General features: G+C 42.0%; 2 protein-coding genes across 2 annotated transcripts in view; both read right to left on the bottom strand.

Annotated features, from left to right (window-relative positions):
* Window positions 1-356: 356 nt before the first annotated feature.
* On the bottom strand, window positions 357-18,779 carry zbtb16b (zinc finger and BTB domain containing 16b). Its single transcript, XM_036001528.1, has 7 exons — window positions 18,641-18,779; window positions 16,155-17,428; window positions 13,422-13,519; window positions 11,003-11,089; window positions 3,509-3,679; window positions 2,240-2,407; window positions 357-1,079 (listed from the first exon to the last, which is right to left on the bottom strand). The coding sequence occupies exons 2-7, from the start codon at window positions 17,330-17,332 to the stop codon at window positions 850-852; spliced, it is 1,932 nt and encodes a 643-aa protein (XP_035857421.1). The 5' UTR covers window positions 17,333-17,428; window positions 18,641-18,779; the 3' UTR covers window positions 357-849.
* Window positions 9,957-20,530, bottom strand: part of ncam1b (neural cell adhesion molecule 1b) — a 113,644-nt gene continuing 103,070 nt past the window's right edge. The window contains exon 25 of the transcript XR_004897424.1: window positions 9,957-10,996. The gene's annotated coding sequence lies outside the window, so the exon portion shown is untranslated. The remainder of the gene's footprint in view (window positions 10,997-20,530) is intronic.

Raw genomic sequence — 20,530 nt, 5'->3', positions numbered from 1 at the left:
ATGTTCAGCCAATCAAGCCTTTGTGGAATTATTTTCAACATCTACTGCACAATCATAGAAGATGACTCATCAATCAAAAAGCTCCTGCTACACATACAGGTCAGCAGTCACAGCCATTGTGGCTTAGATTTTAACCACAGTGGATCCATTAGACATACAGTTATTATCAAAAGTGTGTATGTGTGTGTGTGTGTGTGTGTGTGTGTGTGTGTGTGTGGCGTGTGTGTGTGTGTGTGTGTGTGTGTGTGTGTATACTTGTGTGCACTAGGGCCGAAACAATAAGTCGTCAGAAACTCATTGTCAACAATTTTCAGTCATTTTTTGGGGAAAGAAAAATGCAAAATATTCACAGTTTCCTGCTTCTCAAAATGTGAGAATTTGCTGCTTTTCTTCGCTTTATATCATTGTAAACTGAATCTCTTCAGACTGGACTGTTGGGCGGACAGAACTAGTTATTTGAGATGTCACCTTGTCACCAAAATGTGACTACTTTTCTGACATTTTTCAGACTTAACGATTTATCACTTCGTAGTAAAAATAATAATCATCAAACACATTTATATCAATAATAATCTAATTGATAATGAAACTAATCATTAGTTGCAGCCCTAGTGTGTACACACATTTGTATTCGTGCTTGCATGTCTCTGTTGTCAGGTAAAAACCTTGCATCTCCCAGAATGACAACTTCCCACAATGCATTTTTCAGTTTATCCAAAAAGAGTCTGAATTTTTTTTTTTTTTTAAACACATAGAGAGACATGTAATCTTTCAGCATGAAAAAAACAGCAACACTGGAGTTACGAGGTTTTCACCCAACAGTGACAGCGTGTGCGGTCCAAGTCCTGCTCAGACGTAACAGACGTACAGGTAAGTCTTTTCTATCCTCCAGTCGGCCGGCACGTCCTCCGGTTTGTGGCCCTTCATGTGCTTCTGCATGGCGGCCAGGCTCGGGCAGAAGTCCTGGCAGATGGTGCACTGGTACGGAGAAGCTCCGTTGTGAGTGCGCAGGTGCTTGATCATAGCCGAGTAGTCTCTGGACCGTTGGTGACACAGCTTACACTCGAATGGCTTCTCACCTGAAAAATTCAACAATACAGCATTAACCTTGTAGACCCGGAGCCAGAGGGCCTGCCAGGTGAAATGGGACTCACCTCTATTTCAGTCCACTGTACTTGATGTGGTATTGTGTGGTGTTTGTGATCTAGGATTAGACCTATATCGGTTTGCTGATTAGATATTGGCCAGTCCGCGTCATCCACCGCAAATACGACCTCAGCAAGGAATCAGGTAGCATTTTAAAGATAAAAATAAAAGATAAAATGTAGACCTGTTGCACATCTTAATAATGTCATTTAATGGTTTGATAGTGTTTTAATATAAAGTAATTACATTTAAAGGCACTGTGTAAGTTTCCTCTTCCATAAAATAGCTTTAAAAGCTGCAAACCATAATAATTCTGCGATAAGAATGTATTATTATTTTTATTATTTAGTTCCAATTTTAGTGGAATTTTTATTTTTACTCATAAAATAATATATTTTTGTAGGACACACTGTTATTTTAGCTGTAAAAAATAGTTTTAAAATCTGGCATTATTCTATATTTTATCTGATTTTACAACAGTCCCACGAAAAGACCAAAACCTTAAATGCATTAGTCTGACTCTTAATATTTTTTGGACTTCTCTACCCTGTCTGTGGCACACCAAAGCCAGTTTGTTCAGAGAAGACATAAATCTTTAAAAACAGGTCACAAAAATATAGTTGCAATTTAACAAAAAAAAGGTTAGGTAATTTCTACAACAGCTGTAGCACTGTAGTTTTTAGCAAACACAAGTAAAAGTAAATTAGTGGGAGACTATTTTCCGCTGCGTATTAATCACACATTGTGTGTGTGTGTGTGAGTGTTTTTACGCAGCAGGACAGTGTATATGGCATGAGTCAAAATAAACTACAGTGGCTGTGTTCATAATAATGAAGACACTATGTCACGTAGTGCAACAGTGTGGCTTATTTATGTGTTTTGGAGGAATAAGCTTCACAAACAATACTTCATACTCAATTCATTGTTGGTTTTTGCCTATTTATGGGATTTGTTGACAATAAAATATTAAATATATATAAATTTGAAAGATATTGAATAACAGTATAAAATCAGCCCAATTAGCAGCACTGAAATACCCTGAAGACCCTGGTCTCCTGTATATGTGAGTGTGTTTTCAGCTCTGAACTCTCACCTGTATGTACACGGTAGTGTGTTTCTAGCTGGTGTTTGAGGCTGAACCTCTTCCCACAGCCGTTGCACTCATAAGGCTTCTCTCCTGTGTGGATGCGTTTATGGCCCCTCAGCGTGCCGTCGTCTCTGAAACAGCTCCCGCAGAATTCACACTCAAATGGGTGATCGCCTGAAAACACAGTGGTGTCACAACAGCAGCCACAACACCAACACAGCCCATTATCGTGAGAAGCATTGAAGGCTAACTTTATCCTTGGCACAACATGGAATGGGTGCATATGCAGCTGCGTAGGTCAAATAGTCACAGAGCCCTTTCTGCACATGCATATCAAGCAGGGAAATAATGCGCTTTCAGACGTTGCTAATGTTATGACATGAGGACACTCCTCTTGGCTGTCTGCTAATAGCTAATAAAAGTCCTCCAGGCATGTGCTGCTTGGTTCTATATACTGTAGTTAATCTATTTCTCTCCTAGGCTGAGGGTTTGACTCATCTCCAATGACCTATGTGCCTCATTATCTCAGTGTCCACAGCAACAGCCAAGTCAGAGGATACATTGCTCTCCTCATTACAGGCCGATTCTCCCCAATCCCCCACCCCACTGTGGAGCAGATGACATTTACAAAATGTTACTTCCAAGCAGAATGGCATACAAACAAGATACGCTGCCATGGCCAAAACTCCCTTCACTTCTGTCTCTTCACATCAGTTATGTATTTCTCCTGTCTAGACATCAAGCCATCTTGACAGCTGGGAGTGTTATTTAAGGTAAAAGAAGAAAGGGGGACATCTTTTCAGTAAATATCTCTCCGTCTCCTGCGGCACTAACACTCACCCTCAGTAGAACACACAGACAAGTCATTTCCATTTGCTTTTCCTTCAATATTTATTTGGGTTCCCTCTATCATTTTGTGTGAACCACACTAGAACTGACAGCCGTGAATTGCAGAAGCCCAAAGGCTGTCTAAGAACCCAAAATATAAACAGGATGAAATTGCCCAAAATATGCACCGGCCATAACGGTACAGTGCTGTCATCAGAGAGGTGAGTCATCTTATAGAGAAGTGAAAAGGAGGGTGGGAGAGGATGCATGCAAATTGACTAAACCCTTAAAGCCAGTAACCTAAAGGAAATTAACCTATATACAAAAATAAACCCAGCCGTCTTTGTCTCTTTTTTTCAACATGTGCATGCATTTGACACCACATGCATATGTTCTATGAAAGGACACTATAGACAGCAATGATGGTGCCAATGATCCGTCTCTTACCCGTGTGCGAGCGCAAGTGTCTTTTGAGGGTAGTGTGGCTGGGGAAGGGGCGCTCACAGTGGCTGCAGATGTAGCTGTGCATGCCTGCATGGACCTCCATGTGCTGCTGCAGGGCCTTCTGGGTCTGGAAGCGCTTTGCACACAGCAGACAGAACACCGCCATGTCAGTCCCTGGAGAACGCACAAGACACAGACACGCAGTTATTTCAGTACCATACACAGACAGGGCCTTAAGTGGGGAAACTGGGTCACTTCAACTTTGTGTGAGTCCTCAGAGGGAAAAGCTTCTTTCAAAGAGCAAGTGCCTCTACCTAAACTAACTCCCCTAAAAGCCCAGAGGCACTTTCAACTGCGAGTCTTTATGCGTTCTATTTTAAACCATGAAAGTCATTGTTTTCTTTAAGAATTTCCCACACAATGCACAGCATGCCAATCACACAATCAATGGCTTCCTCCTGGTGTGTTAGATGTGTAATTATTCTCTTCATTCCCCATCAGGAGTCAGCTCCAGCCTGTGAAGTCCTCTGTCTCTGTGCTCAAAGAGCGGCTGATAGTAGCTCCACCCTAAATGATGCCTACACTATGCGCTCTGTGCAGAATGTTAAGTAGTGATATCAAGCCATTAAAGGCAGGACTGCAGGAAAAAACACAATCCAGTTTAATCCTATGTGTGACCTGGCATCTCTTTGGGGCTGCTTTCCTGTTGCACGGAGTGTGGAGAGGAATACAGATAGGGAGTCGCTGGCAGGCTAGCTCAAGTGAAAGTGGCTATGTGAAGAAGATCCATTGGCTGTCATACAGTCAACACTTGATCTACAGTCTGTGTACGCCAGCACTCAAATCCATTCTGGCATTCACACCGATACAAATGTATATATGCGCTAAGACAGAGGGACTGGTTAATCAGCCGCATTGGACAAAATGTGCATGTCCTGGAGAGTGAGGCTTTAATGTGAGATTATGAGGTCCTTATTTCTCTGTCTGCTCAGGTTGCAGATCATTTACAATGATAGCAGGTCCCATTGCTCCTGACTCAGATTCAATCAGACATCTCCAGCGGAGGATCATTAGTAAACAGAGGACTGTGCCAGCACTTCATTGGAATTCAAGTGGGGTTGCTGTGTCGCATTTAAAATGCAGTCTGATGAGGTCCACTAAATCAAATCATTTGTTACTGTTATTGAAGTGCCTTGAGGCAACTGGCAATTAAATTGGAATTAACGCAGGGAAAGGGATACAGCACACTCATACTAAGAGGGAAGAGTGTCAGACACTTTTGGTTCAATCAAGTTAACAGGCAAGCCTGTTCAAAGTGGAAAGAAAAAGAAACAAATCAAGCAAATTCACATTTTCAGGGATAAATCAGAAACATTCACTGTGCATTGTTTACTAATCTAAGTATCACAATTTGCTCAAACAAAGCAGGACGCTCTTTTAGACTTCACATTTCACAGATAAATATAATTTGGCATAGAACCACAAAGCCTAGTCTTTGAAATAATGTTACTTCTTTTTTAACCTAGTTTTGAAATCTCCCCCCAAAAAAAACCCAAAAAAAACCACAGCACTAATAGAACTGATCATTCTTAATCATTAACAGCAAGAAGACCGGATGAAAGACATTCCCTGATCTTAACAATCCTGCAGGGAGGCGATCCAGTGGAATGAACTGCACCTGTTCAGAGGCTTTAGCCCGTGGACTTTTGCACAAAGGGCACACAATAAGGTTCAGGCCCTCATTGACCAAGCCCATTAGTCATAGGCTCCTTACGCAACTCCTACAATCCCTGTCTTTATGCTGTCGCCTAATGACCAAGGCCCTTTCTCACCCACGGATCACAATATTTTAGTTGAAGACAAAAGACCCTGCATTCTCAACGCCTCTGCGCCCTCTCCACTCCCCCTTAGCCGCTGACCATACAGGAAATCCTTTTGCCTAACCAGCTTCACTTTCTGCTTGAGTCATGCCTAACTAATGCCAGTTCACTATGCACTGTGCAACAGTAGAGCCTGGATAATGATCTACCTAAAAATAGCTAAAGGCATTTTAAAATGCAGTCTCATGACCTGTGATGAGGAAGCCTTGATCCACTTTAACCAGTTTCTCTTGTAATATTGGCTGCAGCCAGCAGGGGGAGTGCTTTCTGTTCCAATGTGTCCAGTATACTTTAGCTACAGGCAGAGTAGAGCAGAGCCCTTAACAAGCTGAATGGCATATTAACCACCTTGTAGATACTTCAAAGCTACTTTAATCATCCTCTCTCCACTCTTTCTTTATTAACTATCATGTACTGTAAATGCGTGTTTCAATACAGCCTGCGTACTTTGTTCTGTCTGCTCTGAAAATTCAACATCCCAGTTTTCTTTGTGGAGGTTAAACCCGTTACTCCCTGACACACTCGCAGACTCTCACAGATGTATATCCTGATCCTCCTGTCACCAACAATACGGAAACTTGAGTAAAGAAATATGACAAATATTCTGTCACAAGAATCTCACTCTTGATCTCAGGTTGTCACATGGTGACAACAGCTCAGCAGTCGTTTTCGGTTTATTCTGCGCAACTGACGCTGAAAATAAAAATAACAAATAATATCTTGAAGTGTAAACAAAAACCCTTCCGTGGCAAGGAAGTGTTTGTATGCGTTAGTGGTGGCATTTCTCCTCCCTGCACTCTGTTAACTTTTCAAAGAAAAAGGATTTGCAGTTGTAGAGTTTTCCAGTAAGCTTTGGTAATAAGTGCAGAGAAGCTTCTTTATGAGAGAATAAGCCCTAAAGTTGGCTGTCATTGCCCCCTGCTTTCTCACCCTTAACCAGACAATGGGCTTGGGATTTGGGTTTTAAGGCACAGGATGACCCCTGACCCTTGCCCCTCAATGGGGTAAATACCATGTAATCAATGGTATTCCTCAAAGGTTGGAGAGTTGACTGTGCATTGTGTTTAGTGGGAGGGAGCCTTAACAGTGGGAATAATGATTTACTTTCAACAAATCTGCTATGAGGCAGAACATAAAATCATTTACTGTGTGCATTTTATTAATGAGCGGCTTGTCTAATGCACAATTAGCTTGGTAATGCAGGATGGTTTGAGGTTGCTATGCTATTTCAGCATATCTCCACTAAGACCATGAGTATGCCCATGTGATTTAACATGGTCTGCCTTCATACATCTGCCACTTATTCAGTCCAACCGAGGTGGGAGCCAGCCACGCTCTCACGCTGCCTAAGAAACAAAACCATGTGTCTAGGCAACCAGATAGGATCATGGTCCTTGTTGGGGTGAAGTGTTCAAGCTAATCCCTTCATTCACAAATAAGCGCAGCCTGTTTCTTTTCAAGCGGCAAACAAAAGTTTTCCCACCCTGAGAATCTGGGAGTAAACCCGCTGCAAATTGAACAAGAGATTGTATTCAGTGACGACCGCAAATCTGTATAATTTCTTCTGTGTTAATCTTAACTTCAATGTCCAGAGCACACCAATTAAACCGATTGATTTGTGAATAAATTGTCTTTTATATCTGCTAAAATATATATATATATAAAAACACGTGTAATTTGACCGGCATTATTTGAATAAAGGCTTGCAGAATTTTTGTAAATTGTAAATGAAGTCAAAGCTAAATAAATCTTCTGTTGCCATCAAAAAGGGCAAATCATTTCACAAAGATTTCACAATCTACAATATTAGATCATGGCTGATCATGTCCACTAGCTAGACTATGCAATGTGAAGACACTGTAAACTATGTCCTAAGGGCCCTGCTCAGTGTATGTGCTCGCTGTCTGCTGGCTCACTGATATCACCCAGTTAAACATACACACATTATGCGGGGCTACATTATGTGCTCGACCTCACATGACACACTACTGTATGTGTTCATGCAGACAGCTCCCTGTAGTTGTGGCAGCTCGAGAAGCACATACACAAACGCTACAGTACCTTAAACAACCCCGAGCGCTCATCAGCAGACTGCTAATCTACCCGAGTGAGGAACAACCAACTTAATAATTAATGCAACAAGAGATACGTTGCTCGTGTTTAACCACCATTCCATGGATCGGTTCATTGAGGTCACACACGGTTTTATTTCCCTCCATTTATAGAACGTTTACAATATTTTCTCTATCTGCTATATATGAAATGACAGGGCATCCCGGGGCTTTGTGTATCATGACAGTGAATGCAAATAAATACTGGGGGTAGACTGGCCAAACAGAGCTCAGTTCAATTCAGTTTAAGGCTTGTATGAATTGGGTATAAACAGGAGGGCGCAGTATGATAATGGACACACAATTAGGCTAGCTACAATTTCTGCACTGTCTGAATGGACTACAGGACTGTTTAATTAGGGCTCGGACAGAAGGTAATATTATTCACTTGATGAAGCAGCCTGTAATGTGCGGAAACAGTGCAGCTGCTGTGAGTACACAAAGGAGCACTCTTATGGCCTTTGCCTTAAAGGCAAGGTGGCAAAATGTCTGTCAGCATGACTCGAAGCACATACAGTCAATTTCTGTGCGTGCTGTAGAGATAAGATACAGTCTTGGGTTTTCCAAAATTGAGAGCTTGGTGCCCCAGAGCCTTTGACTTGCTCTGATGAAACAAACCCCTTTGTTGTGAGAGCAATTCAGAGACAGATCCATTCTTTTATTTTGGGCACTGACAAGTAGGTCAGAGGAGGCTATGACAGTGCTGTGGTGAGGAGTAAACAGCAGCACATGATGTTGTTTTCCCTCTCAGTCCTGGCATTCAATACCAGCAGCAATCCTCTTGCCCTCAGGAAGTCCTCACATACCCCTTCCCTTCCCACAGTCCACTCCCCACTCTTTGATCTCTAACTTCAACAACCCACGGCCATTCACCTCTGACATATCAAAATAGCTAAAGAGACTTTCACTGTAGCCAGTGTTGCCAAATTGCTTCAGAGTAAGGTCTCCCAAAAGTAGTATTATTTCTGTTCCAGAGGAGGTGGACAGCAATGTTGCAGCTGCTGAGGCCTGACACGTGTTAATCTGCTCAGAGGACACTCATTTGGCTCACTGGTTATGCCACATGGCAAATTAAAGGCAAGGCGGCCCAATCGACACGGACATATCCTGTGTTTTTAGGAGAAATAAAAACCAGGTTATGTTTATTGAATGTAAATGTTCATGCAGTTGGAGCATATCATCCACACAGATGATTAAATTACCTGTAGCTGATGCCGGTTGTAGAGATTACAATAAGAGTCAGTAAAAAGGGTCATGCGTCACAGCAGAGCGAGCTAAGATCATGACAAAATGAGAGAGCAATGCCCTCCTGTACCCTGCTCTGGATACACTGCCAAGCTGAAACCGAGCTCTGGATGTTTACAACTTGGGCAGATAAGGGTAGAAACTTCTGGGCATCGTTAACACCCCTCCATGTCCACATCCATTAAGTATTCATACTGTGTGTGCCACCTGGAGTTACAGTTACATGCCAATGCTCCTGAGAGGGTTATCACCTTTCTCTGACAGTAGCAGAAAAGGTGTGGATTCAGACACGGTCAGGTACACTGTGTGTGTCGTCTGACAACCACACAGCCTGTATTTCACAGTTGGAGAGTTTTGAGTCAAACAAGTGTTGTTAAGTCTTTCTCACTTCAAGCTAATGGGATAATATTCAAGAGTAACGTGCCACTTCCCTACACGGCGTACTTGTTAAGGCTTTATAGGTTGCCAATAATGATTTTATCAATGGCAATACAACAGTTATCAATGCTTTAGAACTCACCAGGTTGTGGCTTCATATTTGACTGATCATGTTAGTTAGTGTTTATTATTATTATTATTCTTCTGCATAAAAACTGGGTCATAGGTTATTGTTGTCCTCTTTAAAAAAAAGGGCTGCAACTATCCATTATTTTCATTTTTATTTGTTCTACTGGTTATTATCTTGATTAATTGTTTAATCTTTTCGTATATGACATGTGGGAAAATAGTAGAAAATGTCCATCAACATTTCCCAGAGCCCAAGTAGATGTCTTCAAAATGCTTGTTTTGCCCAACCAACAGTCCAAGAACCCCAAATTTGCAAATATTGACATAGAGAGGCTGCTTGCAGTACATGTTTAGCTTTTATGCTTAAAAAAATACTTATACGATTAATCAATTATCAAAATATGTCATTTTGACTGATCGATTAATAGACTTAACATTTCAGCTCTACTTCAAAATAAACCAACAAGCCTAAAGTTATAAATGATATTGTAATTATGTCATTAAAGGTTTTATTTGTTCAGATTTTTGAGATTTTCAGAGGAAGTGTCAGGGATTAAACAATTCCCAGGAGGTTTTCTTTCTGATTAATCAAAGAGCTAAAAATACAAAGCAGAGAATATACACCAACCAAAAAAATTATAAAATGTAGGCACACAACCTGGCAACTGCAGAATGTCCTTATATATATATTGTTTTAATATTGTTTTGATATACATTGTTTTATGTTAGCTTGTGTGGTGAGATTTTGCAATTGTATTATTATGTTTTATCATCTTAGGTTTTATCAAAGTTTTATGTTTCACCTGGCCCTCACGGATAATGAAGGTAAAGTTGATAGAGAAAGTATTAATGAATTATCTATTAACCATCAATAAGGTCGTTACTGACAACTTATAAACCCTTAATAACTCTACTATCATAATAAAGTGGCACCAGAAGTAATAATAACACTCTTGATGATAGTAATACAAATACTAATTGAAAATGCTACTCTTGCAACCCTTCTATTTAATAGGTTATACACTTAATTTCCCTTGTTTTATATATTGTCTTATCTTCTTGTTTCCCTTTTCCTCTTCTTGTACTGTAAAGCACTCTGTTACTGATTGCTACTAATAATACAGAAGTCTGTTGATGTGGGTTTAATGAATTGATTAAAAAGATGAAAGCGACTTCAGCTCCTCAGGCCGGTTGTTCCAAACACCAAAGAGCTCAGACAGCACATCACAAGACACCATCCAGGTTTGTGCAGCCACTCGGCCAAAAAACTTTTAAGAAAAAAAAACTAAATTGGATTTATTCTGATGCCAACTGTTAATGCCAGACAAGAAAAAGGTTGTACAAAAATTTTCTACATTAGAGATGATTGAGAAACAGAAGGTGTTCATCTTGTAGTGTGAAGTAAATAATTCCACAGGCACTCTCAGGCAGGAGGTGAGGATAGTATGTCTGTGAAACTGTAATGCTGGCGCTGTAAAGCTACAGCTGTGGCAAAGTGGCATGCAGTAGGTTTGGATGCCAAGAGATATTAGTGGGTGATATGTGAGAGGGCCTCCCACCTTCATGATGATACATTATGGAGCATCATGACAGGAACAGTTTAACCCAGCCAGCATGACAGGCCAGTTTAGACCCACAATCACGAGTCCCGTAGTCACGGCCTACTCCATAGCTCAATGCATGCTGTCCAGGTTAAACAGAATGTGTGTGTGTGTGTGTGTGTGTGTGTGTGTGTGTGTGTGTGTGTGACGTACCTGTGTGTGTTTGCCTGTGGGCTTCCAGAGCATCCTCTGAGGAAAATGTTGCTCCACACTGATCACACACCAGCGCCTCGGCAGGAGCTGTAGATAAAATCAAATTTATAATAAGGTATCATGATAAGACAGTAAACACAAACAGGTGTGTTTGTAATTGTTACAGTAAGTCAGTTAATTTGGCATTTAAAAAGAGAACTGTGGAAAAAGCAACAAGATGGGAACAAAGGCGCCCTATTTTAAAAGTCACCAAAAGAGCCTCGCTTGTCACACACTTGTGCTTTTCAGGTGTTAACACAAGAAGCAAATGTGCAGAGTACAATGGAGCAGAGGAAAGCGCTGTAAAAACACAAAAACAAAAGGCAAAAAACAGCCGAGCTGAAGAGTTTTATTTACCGAGCCCTGTTATCAGTCTGAAAAGTGAGCAGACTGTCTGCCTGAGAGGCCACAGAAGGACTGGGTGTTCTCTCTACAGCAGACGCTTCCCGCCTGCGGCACATCCCTTTATCAAAAAACACTTCAGAGTCAACACCCCAAATCCCATCGCATGCACTGTAACTACAGTTCCCAGTTCACCTTTGGAATGCCCTTGTCTATTCTGATGAAGACATGAAAGACACAAGTATGCATACTGCTTGCAGAAATGTTCAATCCTTGTTCTGCACTAACCTCACACCTGCACAGACAGACACATAGGACAGATATGCACGCACACATGCGCACAGACACACACACACACACATACACACACACACACACACACACATACACACACACTCTTTCTTTCTCACACACACACACACACACACACACACACACACACACACACACACACACACAGCTGTTTGGATGTGGGTTGGCTCTCACAGAGATGTAAATCGGTTGCAGATCCATACTGGCCCAGGGCTCATTCACTGATCTATTTTCTGCTCAGCTGGCTTTAAATGAAGTTAAAATGACTCATTAAAACACCCACAAGCTTTGGGAACTCTGAGCGCTACAGCCTAAATGTGGTCCTCTTTCAACTCTTACGATGCCTCTATACACAGACACTGTGCCACTGTTCCCAGTGCTGCACACAAATAACAAAAAAGCCCCAATCTGTTCATTTCTAAAAGCAACACTTTTTGAAAACAAACTGGTTAGTGTTTGGGAACGGTGCATTTTATTACACGGAGCAAAATAAAATTTGATGGAGAGTAGTCTTATATAGGAGTAACACTAGAACAGTGTTGTAGATGCTGATGTTGTGTGACGCTGTCCAGTGTGGTGTGTTGTGTTGTGTGAGATTGTGTGATAAGGGAAGAAGAGAACATAGTGCATTGTCTTGTGCAGTCAAAGGCACGGAGTGTGCTCTCATCCATAAACCATCAAACTGTCTCCAGACGCGGCTGCAATCGTCCTCCATCAAAACACTTTGTCTGGCATACCAAAATAAGAGCCAGCATCGAGCTGAATACCAAATCAGCCCATTAGAGCAGTGGAGCACTCGCTCCTTAGCAACCAGCGGGATCTAAGGCTGCTATACCGAAATACACAGTGACAAAGAAATGAGATCCACATCTCTCTTTTTTTGTAGTATTATGGGTTGACACATTGGGATGGGGAGAGTTTATGCAAAAATTCAAATTAGGTTAAAGGTGCTGCTGTCGTGGATGTCACTGCGAATTGAAAATCAAAGCGTGTTGTCTAAGGTCTACAGGTAATGCAATACAATATGTGTGGTTAAGGGTTATGCAGGGCAAGGGTATAAAGGGACGACTCAGGTGAAGTTTAAAGAAGCAGATTCTCTCTCATCTGTCAGCAGTATGTCATTCCCCAACAATCCTCAGAGAGAGCAGGCGGAGAGGACAGGGACCTTTCCTTGTCTATACACATATTCCAACTGAGGCCTCTGTTTCTGTTTTAGTTTCATTTTAGTCCCTGATCCACCCTCCTCACCCCCCCTCCTCAACTCCCCGCTCCTCTTTCTCTATTTTGGATAAAGTAGCTGGGAGAGCAGTCAGGTCTGATTAAGTCTGCATTTGGGTACAGTGTGTTCCTGGACACACATCTGCGAGCGAGCCATCACACACGCTTCGGAACACTGGCAGAACACCCAGGCCTGCCGGCAGCTGATGATGTCATCACTCAGAAGGGGCAGAGCTGGCGTGCTGCCAGAGTCTCCGAAAAAACACAGAAACGATTCAAATGGAGAGAGAGAGAGAGAGACTAGAGAGCGACGGAGAGGAGAGGGAGGTACATAGACCTAAGCATGGAAAAGAAAGCATGATCCAAGTATTCGGAGCAGCACTAACTGGTAGGAGGAAGAGGGAGGGGGGAGTAGTAGTATGAACAGGTGCATTTGAAAGGCCGCACTATCAAGAGGCTGTGTAAGCACCGAATACTCTGAGATGTGAGTGTGAGAGTTCCTAAGTACCTGTGTGAGACAGCATGTGCATCCTTAGCCGCATGCTGTCCTGGAAGTGTTTGCCACAGTATTCACAGCCGTGGCCTTTCTCCTCGTTATGCAGCCTCCTGTGGAAAGACAAACACAAATGTGAGCGTGTTAAACAGATCCGAGAACAGAGCGAGTATGCACTTGTGATAATAAAAGTATCTCGGTTCTGTGCCTTTTTTTTCTGTAAGATCTCCCAAACCCAGAAGCAGCATTGTCCTCCGAACAAGAGGAGCATGTTTTAATTCCGGCAAGAATCCCTCGCTGAATGCAGCATCATTAGTGTAAGAGGCCCTTGCAGTTGTGAATCACAACGCATGAATGCTAAAAGAACACAGACAATAGGATATCTGGCTAATTTCAGAGTGCAGACATACGCGTGCCTCCACCCGCCAGCACTGCAAGACACTGGGTACGCACGCAAGAACACACACACACCAAGTGCATGCACACATACTCACACTCCTAGCATAACATGCACACACACACACACACACTTCTCCTGTAGCTGCAATGAAAAGGAGAAAAGACGATGATGCGCCTAAGTTGCGCCAGCAGCAAAACCTATCATATCATATCTCACACATAAAAGCATGCAAGGCATCTGTACTGTTATCCTTATATCACCCTGCTTACCGCCTAAAAAGTACTCGACCAATAAACACACACTGTGGTCTAAATAAATGAGCTATGAGATGTAACTTAGCACGCATGAAATCAACATTACCATATTTTGGAAAAAGAATACTTTTGCTCAGGAGCACTGATGGGTTTTTGGCTTTTTACTGTAGTTTGAAGATTTGACTGAAATTTGACTGATTTTTTACTTCAGCATTTACATGAGACTTTTATTTTGGGTATCCTGATGGCCAGGCAGAGGTGTCAACCGTGTAACTGTGATGTATATATTTATTTTTTTCTCTCCACTGTTAATAACTAAATAAAAGGCTAACATATGGAGCATCCTGGTGGTCTAAGGGGCTGACCATGTAACCACAACGTTCTCAGTTCAAGTCCAGCTAGGCATGTTTGTTGCATTTCATTCCCCATCTCACTCCTCTCATTCCTATCTCCTCTCCACTATAATGAAGACATAAAACGCACCCAAAAATAAATAAAAGGCAAAAATACCATAAAAATGGTAATTGGTAATATTCTAAATACCAAAAAGCATGCAATGACAATTATTAATTCTAAGTTCATTAATTTAAAAATACTGAAAACAACCAAAATATTACTATAATTAGTTTTATAAACAGAAGTTTCAGTAACCTTTAAAGATAACATGAAATAATGTAGTTTAATTTTGTAGTAATTTTGTTATGAAGGCATCAACTTTAAAAAAAATATTGCATATTTCTAATTTAGGAACACCATTTTTTTATTTCCTCTTCCCTTATACTACTTAAGAAAAGAAATTGCAATCTAAACTGTTTAATTCCAGTAGTAAAGAGTGCCAGGAGAAACTTCTTTAACAACAAAACTACAAAATGTCAATCTGCAGACCAAGGTGTATGCTCAGTGACCTGGTTACAGACCTACAGAAACTTCATTACATCCTTAAGCAGTGCCACCAATGCAACTCCTTCAACCTGCGGACATCCGCCTGTCTCCATGAGTAAGCAACGCGCATCACTAAATATCCCACAGGATGCTCTGTTTCACCGGGCGGTTTCAACACAACTCTGGAGCTACACAAGGCTGAAATGTCAGCCACGGGCGCGGACAGGGAATGGCTATGATCCTAATCCTGAGTTAACTGCGTATTAGGACTGTTGGCTAACAGATTGTCTTGTTTCTAATGATTAGTGATGAGTCAAACACTGCCAAGCACGCACAATTATAAACATCTGCAATCAAGTTAATGAGAGATGTCATTGAGCTAGTCTGTAACTTTGTGTGTACAATGACAAAATCTAAACTGACAAGCTGGTGAATAAAGGAGGAATGAACAAAAAACAACAGAGCAGGTCGTGAAGCAGAAGTTATCCATCATCTAGCTGAAGCGTCCATTCTGGTCCCTGCTGAGAGGCTCCTCTCTACTGATGCAAAGGAATGCATATCAAATAGCCTGGGAGACAGCCTGTTGTGTGATGCACGCTTTTGCACAAATAATCAGAACAGAATATACAAAATAAGGCTTTGTAAATAACAGCGTTATGCGACACCAAGGCCTCTTTGTATCAAATACCTCACAAAGACCTGATTGAAAATTTACCCCAGACGTATAACTGTTAAAACATGAGTGCAGGTGTCCCTGAGAATAAATTAACATATTTACTGTTGCTCCTTCAAGCTTTTAACTCTCATAGTATTTTAACATGATGGAGCAAAGAAAATAAAAAATCCTGCAGACCAAGAAACAAGTCAATTCAAAAGACAACAACCAGTGCTTTTCCTAACAGCATAATCAACTACTTCATCATACCGCACAAGCACAAATGCACCTGCACATCCCTCAGATCTTTTATTAGATGCAACACACGTTTGTCAGTAAAGATTTTGAGCAGTGAGTGTCACTGAGACTGTAACTATGCCCTCTTTCTTTTGGATTTTTACAAGTGATTATCAGAATTTGGGCACCAAGTGGTTACAAATTTTCACTTTGTTTCATTTCCCATTACTTAAGATACTAAAAATAGATTTAGAATATAGTGTAATGCTGCAGGAAGGTGTAAAAAAAGGTGTTGTTGATGGATGTTTTGTGCATGTTACCTGTGCTGCTCCATGGCCTGCCTGCTGTGCAGCTGAAGCCCACACTCCCCACAACACTGCTGGCCATGAGCCTGGCCCTCGTGCCTCATCCCTGCTGCAAACTGGCCTAGCCTGCTGAGGAGCTCCCTGTGTAGCAAGCCTTGGTGCAGGAGGCCACTGTAGGCCCTCGGGTCCAGTGGCACACCCAGGGACGGGGCCACTGAAACGGACACTGGCAGCATCCCCTCCCCTGGGTGGTTGGAGGGCACAGAGTATATGGAGGCCAGATGTTTCTCAGAGATCCCAGGAAAACTGTCCAGAGTGTTACCAACCACTTGTCCTCCGTCTTCGGGGCTTGAGTGCAGCTCTCGAGCGCTGGTGATCACGCTGCCTCTCAGGGGCGTCCCCGGGCCCTCGTCTCTGGGCTGGTCGGACACGCAGCTTCCCTCCCCAGTGCTGGAGGACCTGCCCTCGCAGCCGTTGGCATCATCCACCTGCATTCTCTCGGATTTTATACTTCTGCCAGGATCCAGGGATGAGGCTTGGGATAACTCTGCGCTGCGGCGCTGAGGCTGCTGGGAACTCTCCATGTCGACATCCGTGTCCAGCTTGGGGCACAATTCAGGAGGCGCGTCGGGCTCTAGGCCAGGAGAACTCCCTTCCCTCATGTGGTACAGCGCAAGGTGGTGCAGAGCGGTGGGAGTGATGTGGTTGGGTCCATCCTGTATGGAATGCTTCTTGGACATCAACATGTGCCTCCAGTGCCTGGCCCGGCTGTGGTCGCTGTGGTCTCCGGAGCTGTGAGTCCTCACCGCCACCTCCTCCGTCTCCTCCGCCTGGATGGTCTCCAGCACCTTCAGGCACTGCTCCTCCAGGTACTCTATCTCCAGGATCTCAGCGGCGTACAGCAGGTCATCCAGGTCCTCAGCTGTTGCCTGGAGCGAGGCGGTGTAGGCATACTCCAGGATCTGCTGGAAGGTCTTGGGGGACAGGAAGTCCAGGGCGTAACGTAAGCTGCTGCGGTGGAACAAGATCTCGAACATTTTGCTGGTGCAGGCCAGGACGGTGCGGTGTGCCGGGAACTCCTGGCCGTCCACCGTGATGATGACATCACACAAGGTGCCGGTCAGACGCATCTGATTGGCTCGCTGCAGAAGCGTGCTGGGGTGAGTGGGATTGTGGAGCTGGAGCACACCCATGTTTGTCAGACCCGTATCCACTCGGACCTTTGCCGAGCCCACGCATGAGGTGTGGCTATCCTGCCTGCTTCACTTGCCTTCAGCCGGTTGTAGTGTCTGTGATTTGTGCAGAGGGGGAGGGTAGAGGATCATTAGTGCCTGTCTGGCTTACATTGTGATGTAAAAGGCGTTTAATTAAACTCCAGTGTACACTTTCATCCATGATTATTGGTATGGAATTTTTTTATATATATATATAATATAAATCAAAACATATCAAATTCAATATATTCAGTGAAATTAAAACCCCCGCTTGATCTCATACACCCCACATGTTTATTTATTTTAATTAAGAACCGAAAGCAGACAACAGGTCGATAAGCACAAAGCAACAGTTTCCATTGCAGGTGATTAGTCTGAGGTCTAGTTGAGAGCGGTCACGTCGCTGTAATAACGTCTGCATACTGAGAGGTGACGGTTCTATTTATCAAGCTCCACACACACACACACACACACACACACACACACACACACACACACACACACACACACACACACACACACACACACACACACACACACACACACACACACGTGCCCTCAACAGGTAGGGTCGCTATCAACACACGCCTTGCAGGGCTGATTAGTTCATTTACGCTGCGCACGTACGTGATTAGATGTGTTAAAGACAATTAAGCCGCTCTGTTAAAAATCCATAAATAAGTTCTTAAACTATCGAATTGATGAAAGCATGAAAATGAAGCGCAATCTTGACACTGGTAACATGTATTTTTCACCACATTTAAATCCCGAAACGACAGTCCGAGTAATGATTAGACTCTCACTCAGCAGCAACATCTCGAGTGATGCTGACAGGCTGCATCCTCAACTAACCGCAACATCAGAGCGCATCAGGTGCACACGCACAATTCCACCTTTATTATCCAAACACATTGCGACAAATTAACCCTGTCCACGCGCTTATATTTACTGGCTGCGCGGTGTTGGAGGGAACGCTTGCTGTCCGACAAATAAAAGACCCCAATTTATCCAAAATAGTCCAACGATATGTCGAACAGTCTGCGATACAGTCTGAGCTTAAAATCAAGTTTTGTAAAAATCTCACATCCGTCTGCGGCCAAACTTGGGCTCGATTTTCCACTTATCTGGTGTAAAACGGCATTATAACAACCCGCCACAAAACTGACATTTCACATATTAATTGTTGAAATAAGTGAATGAGTCTGGAAAGTAGGTTCATCGGAGAATAATCACGTAAAAATGATCAACGGAAAGAATAAAAGTGTCGGCTGTCACAGTTGTTCTTACCTCTGTCTCCTAACGTCCTCCGCTGATTACCCAGGCAACATCATGGTTACACATTTCACAGTACCCGCTCCAAACTCAGTCCTGCTCCAAGTAAGCAAACCATCATCCAGCCAATACAATCAAACCAGCAGGGGAGAAACAACACTTCCGATTAAAAGTTTCAAAATAAAACCTGTCTTGAGAACCACGTGTTGAAATATTTCATTAGTGTTATTGTTAAGAATAGCAAGAAAGAAAAATAAACAGGAAATTAACTGAGATGTACAGTTAATAAATAATTATGTTGCAACCAAACTTAAGAATTAAGGCTAGTTAAAAAATGCATTTGTTTTGTGAGAACTTGATGATATAGTCAGATTAAAACTATCAAATTAAAATGAAGATAGACTCAAAATAGTGTAAGTCGATAATAGTATTGTTACACTATGATGCCATGGAGCTCTAATTAATTCAAGTGTTGCAAAAAAAAACATGAAAAGAAGCAAAACATTTGGTGCCCTTTATCTTGGTAGGATATAGCACTGGAGGTTATTTTTTGCAAAACAAATATAGAAGAAGAGGTAAGCTCACGAGTTGGCTGTTACAATATTTACAGTTTCACAAATTTTTAAGTGCAATTATTTTAGCAATTACAGCGCCTCTGAGTACAAATGGTAAAAGATGCATTATATTATTATCCCGTAGTTTAAGAGGAACTATTGTTTGATGGAGGTTGTCTGCCTCAACATACATGCTTCCTTTCAAGTTTTTAACTCAGACCTTATCTTTAATATGTTGCTTTGCTTACCTTCATTTGGATACCAAGTTATACTTGGATGAAGAAAAAAAATCAGTTTAATCACTACATTTCTTCTGTTAGGACTATCACTACATGGAATGGAGGTGTTTAGAGACACATTTGGAGAACACACTTTTTGTCTTTCAAGTCAACCAAAAATGTGGGAGTGGTTCTTTGGTGTTCAAGCAAGTGGGGGGAGGGGGAGCAAGAATGACATAACTCCAACTTGTGTCTGACTGAAGGATATTGAGATGTTGCACTGTATTCTGCTACTGCAATTATTTTATTTTTGACATTTCAACAAATTTTTGCAGATATAAACAGGCCTGTATAGAAGATTTTAGAAATACAAAGGCAAAGAATCCTGTTGACCTAATGCTTTAAGACGCTGACCCAAGAGGGCAACTGAGGTCAAGAATGTCAGTCCACAAGAAAAAAAACCCTCCCCCTTCAGGCTCCAGCATTTCTAGCATGTGTTGAATCAAATCCTGGTGGATAACACACTAATTATTTTCTTTTATTCTTATTTCTTTAATGTTGACTTAAAAGCAGGCCCACATACTGAGGCTAAAACTAATCAGCCTATAAAATAACCACAATGTGTATGTTTTAAACTGTAGAATGCCGTGGTGAAAAGTAACTTAGTACATTTACTCAATTTTGAGATTCTTAACTTGAGTACACCCATTTTATGTTATTTTACACGTTTATTCCACTGCATTTATTTAACAGCTATGGTTAGTAACTTTGCAGATTCATATTTTACGTTAAAAAAAAACATGTATATATGACCTTTATAAAATACAATCCCTTGAGTATACATTAAACTATATAACACATACACATATATAACATGATATAAAATAGTTCAAATTAGCTCCACTTCGACCAGCTGCAACATTTAAATGTTCTTGACACGATACTGTATCAGTAATGATCATCCAATAATATAATAATGTAACACGGAATCCATTCTTTCTGCGTAATGACTGCTTATACTGGGGATACTTAAGGAGGGGTGTCTAACTGCGTGTCAATCACTGCTCATGCACACGCATTCATTCTCCATTGTGGGGGGAGGGGCTTAGGAGACCGTTTTGGGCTTTAGCAGA

Source organism: Sander lucioperca, chromosome 5, assembly GCF_008315115.2.
Source record: "Sander lucioperca isolate FBNREF2018 chromosome 5, SLUC_FBN_1.2, whole genome shotgun sequence".
In the NCBI taxonomy this organism is placed as follows: Eukaryota; Metazoa; Chordata; class Actinopteri; order Perciformes; family Percidae; genus Sander; species Sander lucioperca.
The sequence above is the reverse complement of the archived record's forward strand: the minus strand, read 5'-3'. Positions and strand labels throughout refer to the sequence as shown.

Coding starts and splice junctions, on each gene's coding strand:
- zbtb16b (XM_036001528.1), bottom strand. CDS start 17,332: ATGGGTGTGCTCCAGCTCCACAATCCCACTCACCCCAGCACGCTTCTG. Junction 3,680..11,002: donor CCACAGGCAAACACACACAG/GTACGTCACACA, acceptor TGCGTTCTCCAG/GGACTGACATGGCGGTGTTC. Junction 1,080..2,239: donor ACACTACCGTGTACATACAG/GTGAGAGTTCAG, acceptor TGAATTTTTCAG/GTGAGAAGCCATTCGAGTGT.